We start from the raw sequence: 23,349 nt of genomic DNA, 5'->3' as shown, positions 1-23,349 counted from the left end.
TCAAGAACAGTGGACAGCCCATTTGGCTGGTTAACTCCCACACATAGAAAGTTAGCTAATAAACAGTTTTACATTGATAGTAAAGATTAATGGTTATATATGAGATTTAGAACATGAATACAGCAACAACTATTATCGCAGCCTCTTAATGGTTTGTTTACATAGCCGTTCCATCTGCTCCGTGTGCATTTATTTCCACCAAACCAGAGTTGGTGGAACAGTGGAAAGATTAACAAAGACGGTTTTGGGGAATTTTATTTTGTTTCTGAAGCTGAATCAAGTTTTGAATAAATTAATATTTGAATAATTATGAAGTTACGATGTTACGCAAGGTAAAATGATTGTGTATGGAGTCTGGTGGAGAGTGATAGTGATATTACAGCTGTTTTGGTTGGTCTATCTCTGTAGGGATCCTTTCCATAATGTTGTCAGACACTGAGAATAACAATCTAAGCCTGTCAGTGGAAAAAAACAAGCACTTTTAGTGGACATACTTTGACCAGGAATTTGTCCCCAAAATTCCATCCCGGCCATTGCAGTGATTGTTGGAAAGACTAACTAAGTCGGTTTGAGTTGAGTTTTATTTTATTTCTGTCCCACTGTTTTCATGCTAGTGCTCTAGTGTGACATCCCCTGGCAAGTGAACTTCATATATAAAACCTTTAAGAATTGCTTGTTGCATTCATTCTTTTACAACTACTTTTATCTTCCACAATATATTCAATTAACAAATTGAATATATTGCTTTCGCAGAATAAAGATATGTTTATTACAATTTTCTGCCATATCTACCAACTCTCTGGGTTTTATAATATGAAATAAATGCATTGGTGGGCAGAGAAGGAGTGGAAAAACAGATGTCCCGTTGACTTGATTTTCTCTGCTGACCTCCATGATCTCCAGTAAGGCCTCAGTGACTGTCTCCAGGGAGGACAGGGCAAACGTCTCCCTCTCGTAGGAGCCCGGTGAGAAGGAGCGGTCTCTGTAGCTGGAGCGGAAGGCAATGACAGCGGCTGACTTAACTTTGCTGATGCCAAACAGCAGGTAGAACTTGGGCAGGGAGAACTCAGTCAGACTCAGCCTCAGAACCTGCTTTGTCTCCTCTGAAATAGAACAACAAACATTTTATTTTACTTAAATTTTCTGTCTCTGCTTCCACTGTGGTGCTGGCCTAATCAAAGAGCTGAAGTAAGTCCTTACCACTGAAGTTGAGCTGCGAGCAGGTGCAGAGGGAGTGGATGATGTTGATGACCAAACCGTGGGTGGAGGCCCTGAGGGACAGCGGCCCGGTGGCTACCAGCAGGGTCACCACATGGAACAGGTAGGGCAGGTGGGCCGCAACATCCAGGGAGTTGTTGAAAGACAGCATGAGCATGTAGCGGGCCAAGATGGCGATGTCATCCCACATCAAGTGCTGCTCCAGTGTAGGTGTTGGCGACAGGCACGTCTTGTCTATGATCTTACACATCCGACCAATAACCTGCCGCAAAGAACAAGACGAGCCCAACATTCAAACGTCACAAACAGAAACCAAAATTTTCATGTCATTCTTAAAATGATGACGGGAAAATTAATATTAGAACCCATTTGGCTGCTAAAGGCTTCACTATGTTCACCAGCTAGTCTCTTATTGTCTGTCTGACATTTGGTGCTGAGCAGGCAGTGCACAGTAGGTTCATCACTGAAAACAGCTACTTGCTGCTGTGGAAACGAAGCTGATGAAAGCAGGTTGTGGGCCCGCAAAAGCTAAACAAGGCCATCTCATTCAATCTTTCATACCCATGACTGAAATTCAACCTAAAATAACCCAAATCAGTGTCTAGACTGCAAGTGCAAGCTTTAGTTTATCTTCCGCTTATACCTGCTCATTCTCCAAAATCTGTATCACTCATATGAATTATCATCAGTTGTAGTGGAACTTTAATCATGTTTTGATCAATCTAATGTGCCAAACCTTTAAGAACATGTCACAGACTTCCTGACAAACATGGCTGTAATGAAGCAATCTACAGTGGCCAGCACTGTGCATGTCTTCCTGGATATGGAGCCGATACATATGACAATATGGCTATGGTTATAACTAGTTAGAAAATAGCATTTATTCAACTCTTGGGTGACAAAGAGTTCAAGAGCAGCAGACAAGGCTCCATTGTGCTCAGCAGACTGTCCTGCCATGACATCAGACAGCGACCGTATGGACAACACCAGCACAAACACTCATGTATGTTCCCACAGCCATGTAGCCTACACATGTTAACCTGATATTAAATTCAATTCAACACTTTGGTTAAACTACAGAAAATCAATGAGGGGAGCAGCACTTTAACTTAAACACTGACTGTCTTTTCTTAGCCAACAGTCTTCACAATGGCCACTATTCAGTGCAGTGCTGTTGTGTGCCATAATAGGAGCCAGGGCCTGGCTTTTCTATTGTGTCTGCCTGTGTATGTTGTGTTTGTTTATCGGAGTAGGAGGCTGAATAAGGATACAAAGCACACAGATGATGGATAGTGAGTGGATGAATTTGTCTCTTTGGATACTCTAAGTGAGGAGTGATATACAGCTTTGGATTTATTTTTCCATTAGTAAGTAAGTAATTATCACATTCTATGCTTCTTTCTTACAGCAGTGTCAAATTGGTACAGAAACTAAACTATTAACAACAGTTAAATTCATTCATCATCTGTTATGGAATGCAGCACATAAGGAAAAGTATTATTCAATATAAATGTAATATCAAGTCAGTAGAATTCATTTGAACATGTAAATGGAGCTTTCTATTGCAGTTTGGGATGAAAATAGAAGGCAAACGATACACTGTCTCAACTCAAGCTGCTTTGAGTGCCTTACAAGAGCTCTAAAGTGGCACAGGAGGTACAAACTAGAGTAAGTCAGACCTAGGACTAATGTCAATACACTTGAGTATTCCGATATTTTGTTTAGTGATACGATTTTGTGTTTGAACCAAAGACTGTATAATTAAAAATGGATGTACCCCCCGTGACATCACCCATAGGTTTATAAGGAACCGTTGTGAAAGCCCAATGCCGTCGGCTCTGGCCATTTACATTTTCTTTTGTAATCCAATGCATTACAAATTACAAAACTGTTATCTAATTTGCATTTAGTCCCCGCCTACATTACAAAGTAATCTGACCCAACACCGGCAGTGATATGAAATGAAATGAGTGGATGATAGCTCTAGTATTTGCTCACAAACGCACTGCTCTGGTGAGAAACAAAGAAAAGAGTGTTATTGCATCAACAATAAACAAAATATATCCATAGTAACATTCTGAGCACAGGTAACTCTGCAGACATTATTCCAGCATGTATTAGCTCAGAGTGGAGAGTCTCACCTTGCTGGAGACCAGTTTGACATTCCCTGAAGCCAGAGCCACTGCTGTATCAGCCATGACCTCTGCTTTGATGGAGCCTAGGCCTCCTGTGGCGCTGGTCTTAATAAAGCTGTCCAACACCACATCCAACAGGTCTGTTATCTGGAGACACAGTGAGGAAGTTAGAGGTTAAATTAATAACACGTTTTGCTATCAAGCTGCTGGTGTGGTAGACCCACCTGGCCCAGGCTGCCCCAGATCTTTGCCTGGATAGAGGGATACATCTGCTTTTCGTTGATTGTCATAGTGATGAGCTTGTCCAAAATGGCGGTGACGCGCTGACGCTTGGCGTCGTCGTTGTGCTTACAGAAGCGGACCAGGTTGAGCAGCCAGGGTGTCATGTACTCCAGGCAGAGATGCTTCAGCTCAATACCTGCAACACAACGACAACATCGCTCTGGTTTACTGGTTTAATGCCAGGTATAGTTCACTGTTACATCAATGGTGAAATTAGAGATTTTCTTATCAGTGATTTATACAGTTGTGTGATCATTTCATTCATATCATTCATATTGTCCAATGGCAGTTACTTGAGATTGCTGATTTCCAATCCCCAGGGGTGAGTAAGTAAGTGTGAGAGTTACCTCGCAGAACTTCAGTGATCTGCCAGCATGGATGACTGGCTTCAGAAATGTCACTAATGGCTAAAACTATACACCAGTACAAAAATGACCATTACCAACATCAACCACCATATTCAGAACACATTACAAACACTAACAAAAAGTAACATTAGCATTGTGGAACATATGAAATGTTTAGAACATGAAAACTTAAAAACAACACAGCCAGCACTAGGCCAAGGCATGATTAGAAAAGTGGGTTGGTGGGCGAGTCTGTGGGATTACAAACCAGAGCTGGCTCTGTCAAGAGAGCAGCGCACTCTGCTGCAAAATTTGGATAAATATATATATATATTTTTTAAATAGTCGCTTCAGGTCATGGTTATGCTCGTGAGCCACAGAAGAGTTGAGTCTGCAGGGAGCTTGGGTAGATAGACAGTGACATAGATTAACATGAGAGCGTAATTATAATAGTTAACTACTATTAGAGTGCAGAGCCAAGTTTTGGTGAGCAGCCAGATTGAGAATGGAGCTCCTCCACCAGAAGAGGGTCTCACCAAATTATGCTGTTGGGAAATGTAGAATCCCATTTAACACAAGTAGCACAAAATAACAAATATCACCAATTATTAAGTTTATTATGCTTGTTTTAGCTGTAGTTATCACATACATTTCTGGAGTGTGTGGCATTTTAAAAGAGGGGAGGACGAGTTGAATATCCAACATGTGTGTGCACTGAGAGAACCAAGTCAATCATAATAATACCCAAGCAGAAGAACCACGGTCAACTATGGAAATCAACTAAACCAGTAACAATGGCAGCATATTAAAAAGCTGCGATGGAAAAGAAAATTCTCCTCTGTTCCTACCACTAATCTAGCTCTTTGCTGAGCAATGCAATCCTTCTGACACACTGCCAACATGACACCTGCTTCACATAATGTAAAAAGCACTAACTATTTGAAAAAACAAGGATTCAACATGGCCTTTTTATAACTTTACATAACTACCCTAGAGTGCTTCCAAGAACTAACGAGTTTCCTTTAATAGACCTTCTTAGTCTTCTTAGTGAAAGCACAGGGCTTTAAAGGATAAAAACATCCGAGATTTGGTCTAAACTGCTTTGGTTCAGCTGTATAGACATATGGCCTCTAGGAGCTACCAGAAGGGCTTTTAGATTGTCAGTTCTGGTCTAACATGGGGGGCAGTCTAGTTTCCGCTCCAGCTGAGAGAACAACCATTTTAATTATTGAATATGTGACCTACTAGTAAATCTACTCACGTGCCCAACAACATATCTTGCATAAACCCCCAAAAAAGGCACTTTGAATAGCCCAAGTTAAGACTTACTGGACTTGCTGAAGCCTGAGATGCACTCCTCCAGAAACTCCAGAGTCAGATGGGGCTCGTTGGCAGCCAGAGTCTTGCTGATGGAGACTATGAAAAGGGTGTTGTTGGCTGGTATGCAGAGGCCAGACGTTTCCAGCAGCTGGCCCTCTATCTTTAGGTTGAAGGTGCAGGTCAAAGCACACAACAGATTGTAAGCCGCAGACCTGGATGTGGGATGGACAACCAAGCAGAGGTGTTTAGCCTGCACAAGAGTAGTACTAGTAGTAGTGTTTCACTATTCCTCAGTTGTCACTAAGAGATTTGGGCAGAAATAATAGCTTGTCCAAAATCCATTTTCTAAATGTTAGTTAATAACGCAATGTTGACAGAACAAAAAAGGTGAAACTCATTTGCGAGATATTACCCTAACCCTGGACAATCTAAAGCATGCACACGCTAGAGTTAGTTGTAGTCTGTCTTCAAAAATGGCAGTGGTTGCAAGCATTTATTAATTTAATGACTTAATTCAACTTTGAGGTAAAAAAAACCCCAATTCTTACTAAACACAAAATATTAGTAATAATTATTAATTAGAAAAATTAATAATGTGTTCTGCTTGAAAGACCAGCAGTCAGTCCCTGCAGCCGTAGTGGCAGTCTGCTAATAAGTAATGACACACTGTTGGATTTCATTACTGATCGGTTACTGACTGTGGCACAGAACACGTGGGTGAGTGATTCGTACAGCCCAAGTCAGACCTTTAGCTCAAGAATTGATTTTTAAATTGGGAATTGTTCAATTGAATCATCATCCCTAGAATTTAAATTGAATGATAAGACGACATCAAACAGATGGGGTTTCACTGCATAGGACTTGCTTGCTTCAGATTTGACAATATGGATTTTACTTTTACATTTGCATTCTCACATCCTTAAGCTTGATTAGCAAAAAAATCCTCTGTGTCTCAATTACATGGATCCGACCCTCTTTTCTTTTAGAGCCAGAAAAACATTTTTTTCTAAGTCAAACAATCGTGCCCTGCCGGACTAACCTGAGGCTGGGGTCAGAGCTGCCCAGGTTCAGCAGAGCGATGTTGAGCAGAGTGCCAGGAACATCTTTTGGTCGGATCTTGGTGTGCTGTGGTATGGAATCTGGCTGCGACAGTTCCCAGCGTGTCCGGATATGGATGATGGACTGGACGATGGCGTCACACTCCTGGTGCATGAATGTGAGTGGTGTGCCCTGGTTGGCCATAGTGAGGGTGAACTGGCTCTCATCCACAAGGCAGATCTCTTCAATCTCTGAGGCGTAGTAGACGTCATTGAGGAAGACGGGCTGGCCGAGGACACGGGTCCGCTCGGCTGAGGTCACCTGAACTGCGGTCGAGCCCACCTGATCAGCAAGAATAATACATTGTTTTAGAAAACCCAAGGCTTATTCGCTTATCTAATCCTTTCAGTCAAAATATACAGCACCTTTTAGTACAGAATGCTATGGTTGCATCCTCACCTTTATTGAAACCTTGGTGTCCTTGTGGGCCAGCTTGAGGGCATTGTGGAACACTTTCAGGTCTTCCTCCAGGGTCAGTGTGGCTGCAGGTAGCTTCTGTTGGTCAGGTTCGATGTGCTCGGCCAGCTTAGCCGGGGAGTCGATGAACTGGAGCCGTTTGCTGCCCTTCAGTCCTGTTAAGAGCCGCTCGTGGTACTTTGTGTACTCCCTCACCCACGTGTTGCAGTTGTAAACATAGACAGCTGCTACGTTCTCGTAGGCAAAACCAGGAAAGACCACAAACCACTTGGACAGAAAGTCAGTCTTGAAGCGATTGCTAGGTCCTACATGTGTTAAGTCTACAACTATCTCGTAGGGCTTGGCGTAGTAGGGTTTGAGGGTGAGGAGGACATGGTAGATGAGCAGGTCACCGTTGATCTGGCCTGTTTTGAACCTGAAGGAGATAAAAAAAAGACAAGGACAAATTCAAATTCAGGCCTTCTGCAGTAAATTGTGCATTATGTTTGTACACATGCCCCTGCCTAAAATTGTTCATAGCATAATACGTGACACTAATGAATGCCGTTTTGGTTTTTGCATTTCCTTTTTGTCTCTTATTTCTTGTAAGTTCTTAAGCATCTGTGGTATGAAACCAGAGGCCCTGAAATAACCAGAGCAGAAAAAGACCCAGAGAGGTGGTCAGGAAGTGAGTGCAGAGCATCTCAAGTGTCTGACTGCAGCAGGTTTCTCACTGCATCTGTCCAACAAGACCTCCAAATCAGACAACTTCAAGTAAGTATTGTCAAAACTAGATCCTGCTGCTTCTTTCTGATCACATTAAAAGTGAAACCTTTTTGATTTAAATTCATCTTAAATAGTTTAGGCTGTAAGTGATGCAGTCTTTCTGAACTGAATTTATTCTTTTCAAAACATTTGTTTTCATTTCAGCACAATGGAAGGTACCAGAACTGCTCTCTGGCTGTTTCTCTTGCTCAACCAGCTGCCATTCTGTCCTACTGATGCAGACCAACACCTTACAACCATGCTAACTTATTCGAACACAACAAATGATCATGGTGACGGCTCAACCTCTGCTGCAGTGTCTGGTCCCACAACGATTGACCACACAAACTCTCCTGATACAGACACCAATGGCACTCGAGCCGACTGCTTGATCGACACTGAGATGGGTCTGATTGCTATAGGTTCAGCAGGGGGGCTGATTGTCTGCCTGCTGGTTGCCATTGTGGTACTGGCATGCCAGGTCTGCCACATTCAGCGCCGGGTTTATGCCCCCCGAACCTCCCGGTCCAATATGGACTTGGTGAGCAGTGTGGGCTACTGGGGCACTGAACGGCCGGAGGCCGGGGGAGTGGTTGGGCCGTGTGATGCCAGTGTCATGCTCGAGGAGGTGAGAGCAGACAGCAAGGTGGAGAAGGAAAGGCTGGCTGAAATACAAGAGGGAAAAGAGGAGGCTGGGGCCATGGCAATGGCTTTTGATCCTGAAGAGAAGGACTGTCTGATGCCGAGCTCCAGCTCCAGAGACTCCTGTCTGGAGGTCCCCAGGGATCTAGAGGACATGCCCCTTGTTGTGTGAAGAGTTATCCTGACCACGGTGAACTCCTGACATTTCACTCAAGACAAACAGCAACCACTCAGTTCAGCTAATGTCTTATGGTTAAATTCATGTTCTTTCCAGTTTTTCACAGAATTTAATGAAAACTTCACTAAAATGAAATTGAAATTTGGAATATTAGTGTTGATACAATACTTGAGTTTTGGTACCCATAGCAAAATTGTTTTTCATTGCCTTTCTTTGACAATTATAAATTAATTTTTCAACTAAACCCCTTTTTTCACTCAACAAAAGAAGCCAAGGTTCTCAAATGTTATATATCTAATAGCATATAGTCTAAATCTGTCAAGGTATGCTTTTAATCAGGAACTATCTGATCTAAGAACAAGTATGTTTACAAATCTGACAATGCATCTAGTTTGATACTCAATGCCACATACATTTTGGTCAGTATGAAAAAAGTATTGTGGTTCAATATCTAGTCTGTGTATGTTTTGATGTATGATACTATCAGTGGAATTTATTCAAAATATTCATACTGTTTAGAAAATAGTACATGAATACTAAATTTAGAATAGAAAGAATACTTTAGTTAAAATAATGAGAATATTTGAGTTATTTGAATAGTGTTTTCTTGGCAAACTTATCGTTTAAAAAGATCAAGGTGTATATTTTTCTTTACATGTTTCATGAGAATTAGTGAAGTCTAACTTAAACATCTAATATGACAGGCTGCATATTTTTTCACACTTGCTTAACAAATTAAAGATTTACTGTAAGACTACTTGAAATGTCTTATTTTACTAACAGTCTGTGTTATAAAAATTAGTAAATCTCTGCTGCTTCTGTCAGTTTAGCTGTCTATGATCTCTTACCTGTACTGCAGACTTTCTAATGCTACTGTTTTTTATGCTTGCGTACATGAAAAAGAGACTGTTAAAATGTCAGTTTTGAATAAATTGATTTTTGCATTGTGTCAATGTCTTCAACTTAATAAATCATAATTCAAGTCACTATCCCTATATTTATATCTGTTTCTTTAGGGATTGTGTCATAAAAAAGCACTGAAGCATAATTGTAACGTAGTTCTTAGCCAGAGGTGAAAATACTGAAGTACTGAAGGCGTGGTAAGCACAAATATAATGCAAATACTCTTTTTTATTATCATTATTATGGCGAACTAGTGTATATTATTCCCTGTGTGCATGACTCAATGTGACGGATTTATTACACCTGTAGAAACAGAGGTTTGAATGAACATGATAGCTCCTCTGGCCTTAAAGGGTCATTCACACCAAGAACACCAACTATGTTGCACAGAGAAACAGAAAGAAACCAGAAGGATATGGTTTCACAAAGATGATGGGAGTCCAACACTCAAAGAGTTGTCATCTTTTATTTAGAGAAAAAACAGAGAGAGAGTAAAAAAGATCAAAAATGATCATTCCCACACTAATCATAAATCATACCGCAATCACAATATCTGTCAAAAAAATCACAATGTGATGTTTTTACCATATCATGTAGCACTAGTTTATAGTTATTGTTATAGTTATCAGACAATCCTTAAGACTGGATGTGGCCAAATAATACTGAGGTTAATGTTTAGGCTGCGTCTAAATGTGTCTCAGCAGACATTGCATCACTAGCTGTATGAGCAATAGTAACACACGGAGAGAAACTGCAAAACTATTTGGTGTTTAAGAATGTATAAGTGTATTGTATGTGATACAGGCTCAGTACAGAGCAAACAGAAACTTTCTTTGCAAATGTAGACTCACATCACAAGTTTAGATGTGGCTCACTCATAATCCCTATAGGAGCAAGGTTGTCCAAATAGGAAGCAGCAGCCTAATTGGTTCCTCTGTCTCCATTAGTGGACAATGGCTTGGTCAACATGAAAAGAAAAGGAAGACTTTATGGCATGTAATTTGTTCAGGGTTCAGTAACTGAGCACATTTTCAAAAAGTACCTACATGTTGAAATGATTTTGTCTAACGAGATCATACAAGTCAAGTTACTGGAAATAGTGGATTTCTACAAATGTAAATTCAGTTCAATTCAGTGTTTTGTAAAGCGTTTTTAATGTAGAGAGGACTTGGTGTGAAACATGAACTCCTATTTTTAGCATAGCAGACTGAAAATGCATAGGGCTGTCATCAGGTTTCACATGTCACATTTCCTGTAAGTGAGGCAAGAATCAGTCTCAACATTTCAGCAGAGAGAGCCATTTATGCCCCTAGTTCCTGCTTTAATTCAAGAGACATCCTACCAGACAGGCAACTGCATAAGATCCTACAACTATTGAACATTTTTTGAACACAGCTACCAGGTTACGGAGGCTATCGGTGCAAAGTCACTGGTAAGTAGATTAAAATTATCAATGTAGCTTTAGGTCTACCTAATATGTTGTTAGATGTGATTGATGCTAAATGAGTGGATCCACACAAAAGTATAAAAAAATTCCATGCATGACAGATATATACAACTTGTATATATTTAATGGACAAAAACAGTCTCAAAACTGCAACTGAATCAACCACAACTACAGCTCCTTGGAGCAACTTTTGATTGAGGAATGATAATAAAGTTGAAACAAAACAAGAAATAAGTAATCAAAGCAAGCTCAACTGAAAACCTCTTTTAGTTTAATATATTTTAACATTGTAACATGTAACCAAAGATCACTCGAGAGATGAATGTAAAAAAACATTGACTATAATGCCTTAAATATACTCAGTACAAACCCTTGAAACATATGCCTATTTAGAGTTGCATTTTAAGGAAACGTTGCTACACCAGGTTATATGTCACAACACTAACACTTTTTTGCTCAAACTCCCATTAACTATTTCCTCATCAGAGGGCATTGCTTCAGACTGTATTGCTGTGCGTCTCTGATATAAAAAAAAACAACTTCCTCTGTTCCAGCTACAAAGACAGCACAGCACACCAGGGGATAGAAGAAAAAATGGCCATGGATTTCCTAAGCCTGGTTTTCATATGGCTGTTGCCACTGACAGCAAGCGGCACAGTGACATCTGTCCAGAATCACAACCTCACTACTGTGATGACGGGTGAGGTAGGAAATGAGTTCACTCACAGCCAGCTGACAACACAGGAGGCATCGAGCTTAAATCAACTCTCAGAAGTTACAACAGAGAAAGACACTACAAAACCCAGTACGAAACCTTCACTGCAAACAATTCAAACAAATCCTTCTACAACATTCTTACCAAATATTCAAACAGCAGCAGCGACAACCAATTCCATATCATCTCAGTTAGTCAACAACAGCTCAACAGTAGACATGAAGTTCACAACAGAGGTACAATTGAAAGTCACAACATTGGCAGCAATGGTGGTAACCAGCCAAGTCAGCAACCCAACCAAAACTACAATGGCACCTCGAGTGCTGAGCAGCTCCACCCAAGGCCAAGAAACAGGAAAGACGTCAACCTCCCAACTCACCAGTGACAAAATTACCCATTTATCTACACATCCAAGACAGTCTACAATCATCATCTCTACTGCAACCACATCTACTAAGACTGTTGAAAGCAAGTCTGCAAGTACAAGTCCAGTCAGAGGAGGTGATGCTACAAAATCCACACGTTTATACAAAACTTCAATGGCAACGACAAAGAAACCATTCACCCTCATCACCAAGGCAAAGAAAAGACAACATCCTGATGAAAAAAACGCAAAGGACAAAAACGGAACAAACCACAGTAAAGCAGTGGCAGGGGTAATAGGTGGTTCCTTGGTGTTTATGATGGTAGGATTCCTGGTCATCTATGTAAAGAAACGGAAGCTTCAGAGGCAACAGATAACAACTAGCGAATGGGCTGGCCCTTCGCCATTTCTAGAGGGTGGAGCTGACAATGGCCAGGTAACACTGAGGTCGTCTAACCGAATTTCTCTGTCCAGCTTCCTGCCTCAGCGGCTGTCCAAAAGGTTGTCCTTGCTCCCAGAAGCAGATGAAGAGTTAGAAGACTTGACAGCAGGTACTACATTCGGAAATAAACGTCAAGAGAGCACAGCTGGCCGAGAGGTGGATGGAAATGATGCACAAGAAAGCAATGGGGCTGTTGTAGTTGTTCCAGAAGTGAAAAGCACAGGAGACGCTCCAGAGACTTTTGTCTCAGTGTCCCCTTCACAAACTGACTCCACTAATAACAATTCAGAGATTGTAAATCCCGAAAATCCCCCTACTCTATCTGGAACTGCAGAAAATGCTGAGGCACAACTGAATGATGGCCTTGGGCAACCTTAAGTGAACTTAATACACCCCCTCCTCCCCAACGCATCCACTTTCATTGGTTTCGAGGCAACAACAACTGTGACTGAAAACACAGGAAACTGACTAACTTTCATAGTTTGAGGAAATCAAAAAGAGAAGTGATGTTTATCTACTGCCAAATTTGAAAAGTGGTACAGCAATATAATATTAACACAGAGGATCAGAATTAATCATTAACAGTAGAAAGAAAAATATTTTTTCACACTTATAGATCCTCAATCATGTGTGACGCACAGGGCAGTTTTAGAGTCATAAGTCAGGTTATTGGAGCCTTTCCTTCAAGACACCCTGGTTCTAAATTATAGGTAACTGTATCTCTACCCCTCACCACTCCAGAGATCCTCACACCAGACTCCTGCTGTATTTTCTTTATCACTGTGTAAAAATGTCAGCAAGAAGAGTGTAAATCTAAAAAGCTTTCTTCCCAACATCTTCTCTGCCGTTAGCGACCCATGGAGATTGCTACTGGAGAAAATATAACAATAAGGCACATGCAGTCAGTTTTTTAGTCATCTTGAAAATGATGTAAAAGCAGAAGCATCTGTGATGGTGAGAAAAAACAGCATCACTTTCAGTAAAGCACAGGGGCCCGCATTCGGTTTAACATATGACTAATAGCTTTTCTCTAGCTTAGAGGTGATTATGAAAAAAGGGCTTTATGTTTCATCTGTCAAAGGAGTTAGACCACATGACTGCACATATTTGTTTCACTGATACACTATCTGCAGAGTAATGTGGCATGTACAGTTTACAAGAAAGAAGGTTCAATATCCTTGGCAGTTGAGCCGCACATCTTTGAATTTAAAAGTCCAGTGTAAAACATTTAGGAGGATCTATTGGCAGAAATGGAATATAATATTAATATGTATGTTTTCATGAGTGTATAATGGAAAGAATCAGTCTTGTGTTTTTGTTACCTTCGAATTAGCTGTTTTTATCTACAGACACTGAAGGTCGCTTTTCACAGAGTTTGCCATGTTTCTACAGTATCCCAGAAGAGACAAACCAGACAAATCACTGGCTCTATATAGGGCAGTTTGCATTTTCTGGGCATTTCTTGGCGACCGTAGTTTCTCCTATGTGCTTAAAAGGGGAGGATGAAGCGAAGGAGCTGCAATCTGCAACTAAACCGCTGGATGCCTCTAAATATTAAACACTGGTCCTTTAATATATCATGCTCATCTAACTTTCATATCATTCAATCATAATCATAGACTGTATTATAAATAGTGGTTGGAGTTTCCAAGCCTGTGAAACAAGGCCAATGCAGTAGTACCTTAGTACACTGTTCTTTGAGGCCTGTGTGATAAGTTTAAAAATGGCATTACATGCTGTCTGCTTACAAGAGTTTTACCCCTCTACTGTGCCAGTGCAAGTGTGGGCACCACCATCATAAAACAGAAACCACTAGCTACAAGACTGTTAGCAACAGTGCCCCATCCTCCCTTGCCTCAGCACTTTTCAGTTCCCAGCTGCACCTACTGCTGACTGCCAGGATATTTATATTGTAAACAGAACTGGACTACTCATACAAGGCGTTGTAAGACAACAAAACACACTGAAATGTACCACACAAAATTAAAACGTATGGAATAGCAAAGCTGGTAAAAGTGGATTCACTTTGATTGTACAAATATGAGAACCTCCTTCAGCCCATGTTTTAGCGTGATATCTGAAAAATAAACTGGCAACAGATCTTAAAGCTGCAGTACAGTATAGTGAACGTTTCAGCAAAAAAGACAAAAAGTCATTGCTATGAAAGTTACCTACTGCAGCTTTAATTACATTGGTTGGAAAATTTGGCAATGGAGGTGAAAAATATTTGATGTGACACTGGATTTGCATTGAGTGCTATTTCTAGGCTTTGAGTCATGAGAAGCTAATTAGGTGTAATGGCCATCTTCTTCCTTTGCAACTAAATCCTGACCATGAAGCTTTTGTTGAAATGTCTCTAAATGTATACTTGTATATCATTAATTTGTTTTTTATGCCTTGGAATTGGTTTCATGTCTGAGTGGTTGTGGTTTTTGATGTTGCAAGTGAGTTATCTATATTAACTATTAGAAGTACCCAAACCTGAGGTAGACGTAGGAAGAAGTAAATTACTTCACTTCAATTGTATTTATTGTTATTGCTATTTTATCTGCTATTTTAGCTCAATTGGTCATTTTACAACCACATGTACCAGCCTGACAGTAGCCCATGACCCTCTGTTAACATGGCCATGAGCCAACAAACCATGTGCTACTGTCAGACACCACAAGGCAGAAAACATTCAGCCTGCAGTGCCATCATGTGTTTGCTTCTTTTAGTCAAACAACAGCGATTATGTCATGTCTAATGCAATCACAATATATTTCAAACAGTAAGTCTCAGTTTTCAATAAAAAATGGAAACCTACCATAGTGCCTTTTCTTTACAATATAACACACATTAGATATATGGTGCTATACAAATAAAATTGAATAGAATTAAGTTGATATGGCAAACTGTTCCTTATTTCAGTCTTTCAGCAGGTTCCAACAGTATGTTTGACTTTACCTTGACCAAGATGTTTGCATGTCAGGTGATGAACTTGAATATGTATTAAAAAATATGAGTAGGTATTAACTATTTTCTTTACTAATATAACTGATAATTAAATGAAACTCTTGATTGATTAAGGTAGCTAGTACAGTATTACACAGTACATCACTTGAAATGTGTCAGACGGTCGCTCCTTTTTACTCTTAACAAATGTCACTAATACTTAAAATTTGAATAACACTATGATCTCCATCCATATAAAAGGTATCCTCATCAGTAACTGGAGGCCACTGCCTCACGTCGTCAGTTCAACTACCCATGCTACTGTCACTCTCAGCAGGTAGCAGCAGTCACACAGTCACTACGACTTGCCCCCCAGTACTGGCGGCGCCGACAGAAGGCGGAACACACAAACCGATCGTCAGATTTGTGTATGAAATATACATAAATACACACTGATATTTATTAAAACCCATTCTTCCCAGAACACATTTACAAGCATCACTGTAGTAACGTTAACTAACTTCATTAATTCAATCTATTTTTAGGACCTGTGAAAGTTATATGTAAGACAGGTTAAGGCCTAAGACCCAATGGACACCCTGCTGTTTACATATTCAGCAGAATACCAAGTAATATTCATATTCATTAGCCCAATATTCACTCTCGTTTATCTCCGGTCTGGTTGCAAATATTTTGCTTTTTAGCTGCTAAATGCGCCATTATCTTCAGCAACTAGTCTCTGATGATTCGTGCCGATTAGGTAGTGTACAGAGGGGGTTGAGAGACTGAGCCAAAACAGTAATGTTGTGGGCCGGACTGCTAAAAAAATAAGCTGAAACTCATTATAAAGCTTGGTTAAGCTGAGGTGAGCTGTAGCTTTAGCAGTTAATTATCTGTATTTCCATCACTACCAAAGACAACTTTTACATTGTCTTCATATTGTCATTTTGTACATTGGAATGATAAAAGTATGTGTTATAGCCGCTTTAATCCAGGTAGTACTGGAGCTCATTTGTTAAAAACAGCTTCCTGCTGTTGCTGGAAACAAGTCTAATGACTAACCCTAAAAGGCTCTGTAGAGGTAAGACAATCTAGATAGTGGTAATTCTCTATGGGTTCTATGATACAAGCGACAATTTATCCATTGTTAATATAAAGCGTGCATAACAATGCTTGTGCATGAGAGAGAGAGAGCTGCTGAAGCATGCTGCTGTCAGCACACACACACACACACACACACACACACACACACACAGCTCTTGCTTGCCTCATCAGCAGCAGAGTGGGCCGACTCGCTGCTGCATCTCTCTCTCTCTCTCTCTCTCTCTCTCTCTCTCTCTGTCTCTCTCTCTCCCCACATTCAGCTGCATCTGGAGCCTGCAGAGTGGTGAGCAGGACAGGGGCCGGTGCTTGCAGGCAGCATGTTTAGTGCCACGCCACAACATCCACAAGAGCCAGAAAAAAAAGCTTGAGATCACTACCAACCAACAGCAGAGAACCGATAAACCACAAAGGGAAAACGAAAAACACACAGCCGGAGCTGGAGGAGGAGACAACAGTGGAAAAGGAGAAATGACAGAACAACACTAGAAAGGATGAGGTGAGTGCTTTAAAATGGAAAAATAAGAAAAAGCTTATGACCCATATACACCTAAAGGGAAGGGCAGTGACCCATTTCAATCTGAATCCTGTTAATGCAGTAAACTACAGTGTGAGGTTGTGCTACTCCCTGCTCTGTCTCTATGCAGATTTCACCTTTTAGTATTCCACAGAGACATTAACAAAAGTAATATTACAGCGTTTAAACAAACACACAGAGGAATTTAGTCATGTGAGACACAATCACAGCAGAGCATCCACTGCCATCAACCGGACAACGCAACGGCGAGGAAATTTCTGGAATGCATTTCAAGGGTGTCCCACAGTCTTGTCTTTGAAAACACAAACACACATGGACTGTCAGTGTTTAGCTCAGAACATCTGCAGTTGCGGACACACAGTTGGTGTATCGTCCTGAATGAGTCTCACTGCAGCACTCTGAGCTCCAGTCCCACTGGCAGAGCTTCAAACCGGCTGGCACTTAGGATGACTAGCACCCTTATAAAATGCATCAGGAGCAGAAAGCTAAGCTACCTGTCCCACTTTACAACAGGACTGGTCCTGACAGGTTTGAAGTGATTGTTGACATTAAAAATAATCAGACTGTGATCCATTTGAACTGCAGTTCACATGCATCAAAAGTGAATTGTTCTCAAACTGTTTAAAATCCAGTGGCACATACCGTCAGTGGTATTACATTGTGATGACAGCTCAAGCCTCACGTTATTCATACAACTCGGCTGCTGCAGGATTGTAGCCTCAGTTTCGGTCAGAAAGGAAGTGTCAAACTAATTACTGAGATTGCAAGCGGTCCCAGAGGGAGGGTAGGTTGGAGTCTGGTGAGGACTCTGGTGCTTAAGTGCACCATGAATTTGATCTGAGCATGTGCAATACCAAAATAATGCTGTAAAAGTTGAGGATTCCCAAAGACAAGTCCATGCAAAATAACAAACAAAATCTGACCTAATTTTAGCCTCAAAAACAAAATGTAAAAACAAGAAAAACCTTGGGCTGGCCTACCATTCAACTAACTACATGTTGTAGTCAGATTTTAGAAAAAGCAACCTTACCAGGTTTACCTTTTTTTCCCTCACTGGATACAACTGCAACAACACTTCACACAGTGAAGCTGAACCAGCTTTCTAATACTCTCAACAGGGAATAGAGAATGTCATCCTTTTTTCAGGTATTTGAACTTAAACTGAAGTATCAGGACAAGTCATTAGGATTCTCCATCTGAGAACCGTGAATCTATTCACCAGATTTTGTGCATCAAGTACATGTCGAGATATTTCATTAGATAGTGGATAACTTGTGTCACTGAATTGATCTTATTTTTCTGAAGCTATGTTATATATCACGGCATGGACACTGGGCTGTGAGTAGAAATATATTATGTCTGAAGCAATGCAAGTTTTAAACTTTAAACTAGAACATGCATTTCAGTGTTGTTGCAGTGTTACAGATGGCTGGGCAACAACATTGATGGAGAATACTTATAACTTGGCTGAAACAATTCCAAAGCCAGCACACCAGAGGATTATCTGGGCTATTGAAAAACAATGGAATACATACAAGAAATCGTATCAAAATGTAACTCTATACACCAAAAACAGGGCAGAATTTGAATGAACCAAACTATTTGTTGGTGTTACCATAATACACAGAAGATCTAATCCATTACATAAAACGGTGTGAAATGATTTTGCATACTTTCTGTTTAATTTATTTTTCATTCTCTAGAACCCTGACCATGCCTGCCTGCTCTGCCTCTCTGCTCTGCCTGCTTCTATTGCTGCTCTGTGGGCTCCTCGGAGGTTGGGTGCTGTCCATCTGCCCCTCTGTGTGCTCCTGCAGCCGGGGACACCGTGTGGTGGACTGCTCCTCACGAGGCCTAACCAAGCTACCCCCTGGTCTGCAGCACAACATCCGCTTTCTCAACCTCTCTTTTAATAGGTGAGCAGCTGCAGTAGGCACACTCTGACAATTACTGGATTTCTGTGCATGTGAGAGGTGACAAAAGGTACAGAGTTAGATCTACAATCCTAAAGCAGGTCCCACTAAAGCTATTCTTTTCTTAAAGATGCAAGGGTTAAGGTTAGGAAGAAGAGATATTTGGCCAGTCTTTCTTACCTCTGTACCAACAAAATCTTCAGGGCTGTTTGTACAGCATGTAGGCCCTCACTGCTAAAGATATGATCTGTCTGAGCCACAACACAAGACTGAATTGGAGAGACAAGAGCAGCTCATCATCTCACAAAAAGCTTTCATGCCCTCAATGTTAAGTGCCAGGGTGGTAACAGTAAATATACTGTAGTGGGAAAGCACTTCAAGTGCATCTATTGGACTTCTGACAAAACTCCATCTTACATATGAAAAGTTGACCTCATAAATAATAACTGGTCACGCATTTCTTGGTCAGGTTTAAGCAGTAGCTTATGGTGGCTAATGTTAGCAAACATAACATAGGCAACGCTGTGTAACTGAGTCAGTTTGCTAACTTTATGACTCTACAGTTACACAATTTTAGCATTTTTCATTATCTCTTAATTCTCACTACCTGCTTTTATGATTAGGCTGGTAATAAAATGTGATTTTATAAGAGCTCTCTAAACAAAAAGTCACTACATGAATGAGTTTTTTAAATACTACACTGTTCTGACAGCTTGCAGGGTCTGGACAGCCAGCTCAGCCATTATGCCCACCTACGGACCCTGGACTTGTCCTACAACCGCCTGGAGAGCCTGCCCCCTGCCTTGCCACGGTCTCTGTGGGACATTCGAGTGGCGGGGAACCATCTACGCTCGTTGGACAAAAATGACACAGCTTACCACTGGAACCTGAAAGTACTAGACCTGTCGGACAACGAGCTGGAGAGAGTGGTCTTCATCAACAACACACTGCCCAGTCTCCAAGCTCTCAACCTCAGCCACAACAGGTTTTGGACTGTGCCCACAAACATGCCACACAACTTGGAGAGCATCGATTTATCACATAACTATCTAACACAGATCCTGCCTGGTTCTTTGGATCGGCTGCCAAGGCTGACTCAGTTCTATTTGCATGCTAACCGCTTCTCCTGGTTACCTGAAGGGATCTTTGATAAGCTGAAGATGCTGGAGGTGATGACTCTTGGGGATAACCCCTGGGCTTGTGAAGAAGAAGAAAACATAACACGGCTCCTTAGATGGGCTGAGCAGACCCGTGCAACTGTCTTAGGCTGCCCTTGTTATACAAGACCCATCTGTGGGCAAAACCATCTGGCAACACCGGGGAGGGAGTGGCACTCTGCACTATTCACAGAACCACCACTGTGGGTTAATAGCAGAGGTGAAGGGCATGATGTTCAATCACCAGCAAGGACTGCAGAGGTCACGTCTAGTTACCAGGTAAAATCTGCACTTTTCGAGACAGGAATATATCAGGATAAAAGAGGAGTGAATGAATCCGAGGACCACATGGTATTTGTCTGGACATCTTCCACAACTTTTGATAGTTTCTCCACACACACAAGCACAACCAAAAGCCCGTGGTCCTCAACCAAGAAGCCCAAAGTAGCTAATTCACGGAATAACGGTCAGGGACTCGTCTTTGAGACTCATCAAACCGTCAGCCTGACTGTTTTATTTGTGACGACAGCATTCAACACTTTCTGAACCACCTTGACTGGATCCAGAATACACTACTTACTGTATTATTTTGGACACTGAATATATGACCAACTAACTCCACTTAACGCCTCCATTTTCATTTCCCCTGTAAAAACTGTTGCGACTTCACTATCATCTTTCAACTAGCTCAACATGTCTCTCACAATCCTATACACAAATATGAACTGTATAAACCTACAACACAGAAACTCAAAATATCTAATTATGTGGAGTGCTAATATCAATGCCCAACTCTCAGTATAATGGCTTGCACATTGACAGACTGCTATGTTCTCTGCGCTTCTCTTCATAATGGTGATGCTTGTGCTACTGAGGATTGACAATATACATTACATAACATTCCATAGCCCCCAGTGGCACACCTGGCTTCCTCTTAGTGTTTTCCCACCACCTGTGGTTCTTGAACTGGTTTGGTTCAAGATTCTTGGAACCTTGGTGCTATGTAGTGAACCAGCCCGCGTTTCCACCAATTTTGAGCTGAACCATTGTAATCAAGGATGCATCATCAACAGAGGGAGAATATGACATGCCCATTTTGGTTCCCAAGGAAAACCTGCTACTTTTGGGTTCTGAACAAATATATTTTTGGTTGTAATGATCCTAATGGTTCAAAACTAGGTGCACAAACCAGAATGGAGCCAGTTCAGATCAGTCTCGGAGTATTCAGGTCCACAGACTTTAGTGTCATTTCTCATCATTTACATACACTGAAACTATTTTTTTTCTAATGTATTTTACCAATCCTGTACATTAAGAGCCATGGGAAGCTGTGGGCAGCCAGGCAACAATTCTGACACATGGACACAGCCGGGGGAACCATGAACCACCAACCCTGCGTTTAGAAGACTACCTACTGAGATACGGGCACCATAGCGGTGAGGAGCCTAAAAATGTCTATACAACAAAATAGAAAAAAAGTTACCAATAAAGGGCTAATTTAATGAAAGGATTAAAAGAAAAAAGAAATTCATAGTATAGTTATAGTTGTTCCTGTCTGCAGTGGAAACAATAGGTAATAGTATGAATTACATGATATCAAATAGTCTTTGATGCAACAAAATAAACTTCAAGAAGAAAAACCAAAGCACAAGTATCTAACAATCACACTGAAAAGACAGAGTTGGACGGCCCATCAAAATTTCAACAAAGACAAGAACTGTTTTGTATTCCTGGCAAAGATACTTAAAAGTTATTATTAGATCAAATTATTTCATTTTCTGTCATATAAAGTTGTGACTGTGTTTTGTAATGTTGGTGCTGCTTTATTATACTATAAAGCAATTAAACAGTCCACTCGAAGGAGGGCTTACAATATATTCATCATTCCAGTATCCTAACTGACAAATCATCAAGATCCTGCAAGGCTCCTGGCTTAACTATCAGTTGCAGTGACTACTACACTGGACAGCAGGAAAGGAAGTGACCTGGTCTGGATTAGGAGTTGTATGAAAGACCTTAGATGCACCCGCCTAAAAAAAGTAGGAAAAAAAAAGAAAAGACGGCAGGGCTGTTCATAGCCTACCTTGTACCTTTTACACATTTAGGTTGACAGGTAAGCAAGACTATGTTTGTAAAACCTCTTCTTGGGGTGCTTCTTCTCTGATGAATCAAATAATCGTCCGTTATAATAGGTGGCAACCTTGGGACAAACATGGAGTTTGGAGTTTTCCCTCAAAACACAAAAAGAGAGGCAGCGGGAAGTCAGTGGTGGACATTATGAATGCTGAGTTAAAAGCATGTCTAGATCTGTCAGCATGGTGAAAATAAGCCTTAAATTAGGAATTTGAATGGCCACATGGAACTATTCTACTGTTTCAAATCATCCTGCAGAATTCAAGATAGAATGCTGACATAGCTGAGATCCAGTTTAACATTAATGCAATTTGACTGATTAGTAATTGATTAGTAAGTAATAATAAAAATATCCAAAACTGAATACTGACAGAACAAAGGTGCACAGTAAATACCCAAACAGAAAACAATACAAGAACTAACATTTGTGGTAATTAACACAAGACCAATACATTTCCCTGCTTTGTTTAGTGGGAATTTTAGCCATTACACTGGGCTGTCAGTGCTTCTGCTTTGGTACAGGGCTAGATTTATGAATAAGCAGAGTTGACACCGAGGGTATGGGATGTAGCACAGCAGTAATTCTCACATCAATCTGAAGGTTGTTATCTGCTTGAAACGGAAACTGTTGGGTGGTTATTGCAACCACTGTTGATAGGTGTGTCAACATCCTGGAAATTTCATATACTGTGCTACAGGGTATGATTCACCACAGCGTATAACAGAGTTATACAGATCACAAAACTGGTACAGCTAGCAAAGGTTAATCAAACAGACACATGCAGTAGTTTCTTTCTGCAATGATAAAGAAAAAAAAAAAACATTAGCACAAGTGTATGATGTGATGCAATGTGTTTTTTGTTGAAACTACAAATATACAATGAAGATCCCAACTCAAGGTCCACCAGACAGCTTTTACAGTTCAACACAGCTAAGGTGACAAGCAGCTGACATCTACTGACATCAACAGATGTATGCGTCTCCTTGCTGATGAAGACTGTGTGATATGTTTGAAAGTAGAGATGGATCATTATCTAGGCATATTTTAATGGACTAGTTTGCTAAAACACAGCAGAGTGTCTTTTACTGCACTCTATTGTCTGCCACTGTCACACTTTCAGCTCTATTTCCTTTCCCTGTGTTCTTTCCAATAAAGCATGTCTAACAAGAAGGCACTACAGCTTGGAGAGCAAATGTTTTTGAAGGCAGACTTGCAGGTAAATAGGAACATATGGAAAAATACAAAACAGTGTTTTGAGTGTTTTCTCTTTCCTATGTAAGCATTGCATTAGTGCATTAATGTGAAAAATTATTTTGGTGC

At 40.8% G+C, this 23,349-nt stretch overlaps 4 protein-coding genes across 8 annotated transcripts in view; 3 read left to right on the top strand and 1 right to left on the bottom strand.

Moving 5' to 3' along the window:
• Positions 1 to 23,349, top strand: part of LOC127362358 (gap junction delta-2 protein-like) — a 678,509-nt gene that overhangs the window by 479,120 nt on the left and 176,040 nt on the right. The gene's annotated exons all lie outside the window — the stretch shown is intronic.
• nf1a (neurofibromin 1a) overlaps positions 1 to 23,349 on the bottom strand; it is a 101,272-nt gene that overhangs the window by 18,523 nt on the left and 59,400 nt on the right. For all 3 annotated transcript variants that reach the window (XM_051397903.1, XM_051397905.1, XM_051397904.1), the window contains 7 exons: positions 6,800 to 7,232; positions 6,342 to 6,682; positions 5,312 to 5,514; positions 3,578 to 3,771; positions 3,360 to 3,500; positions 1,201 to 1,480; positions 889 to 1,103 (listed from right to left, as the gene is read on the bottom strand). In XM_051397903.1, the coding sequence (XP_051253863.1) occupies positions 889 to 1,103; positions 1,201 to 1,480; positions 3,360 to 3,500; positions 3,578 to 3,771; positions 5,312 to 5,514; positions 6,342 to 6,682; positions 6,800 to 7,232 (1,807 nt within the window). The remainder of the gene's footprint in view (positions 1 to 888; positions 1,104 to 1,200; positions 1,481 to 3,359; positions 3,501 to 3,577; positions 3,772 to 5,311; positions 5,515 to 6,341; positions 6,683 to 6,799; positions 7,233 to 23,349) is intronic.
• LOC127362348 (uncharacterized) lies at positions 10,538 to 15,057 on the top strand. Its single transcript, XM_051397985.1, has 2 exons — positions 10,538 to 10,716; positions 11,286 to 15,057. The coding sequence occupies exon 2, from the start codon at positions 11,326 to 11,328 to the stop codon at positions 12,628 to 12,630; it is 1,305 nt and encodes a 434-aa protein (XP_051253945.1). The 5' UTR covers positions 10,538 to 10,716; positions 11,286 to 11,325; the 3' UTR covers positions 12,631 to 15,057.
• omgb (oligodendrocyte myelin glycoprotein b) lies at positions 16,429 to 23,199 on the top strand. Of its 2 annotated transcripts, XM_051397997.1 has the most exons (3): positions 16,429 to 16,786; positions 18,529 to 18,741; positions 19,451 to 23,199. In XM_051397997.1, exons 1-3 carry the CDS (start codon positions 16,782 to 16,784, stop codon positions 20,439 to 20,441), a joined length of 1,209 nt encoding a protein of 402 aa, XP_051253957.1. In that variant the 5' UTR covers positions 16,429 to 16,781; the 3' UTR covers positions 20,442 to 23,199. The 2 variants fall into 2 exon arrangements, with proteins under 2 accessions (XP_051253957.1, XP_051253956.1); XM_051397996.1 differs by lacking the exon at positions 16,429 to 16,786 and having other exon boundaries at positions 18,301 to 18,741.

This window comes from Dicentrarchus labrax, unplaced genomic scaffold (genome assembly GCF_905237075.1).
Source record: "Dicentrarchus labrax unplaced genomic scaffold, dlabrax2021, whole genome shotgun sequence".
NCBI classification, from domain to species: Eukaryota; Metazoa; Chordata; class Actinopteri; family Moronidae; genus Dicentrarchus; species Dicentrarchus labrax.
Note: the sequence above shows the minus strand (reverse complement) of the source record. Positions and strands in the feature narration are given on the sequence as shown.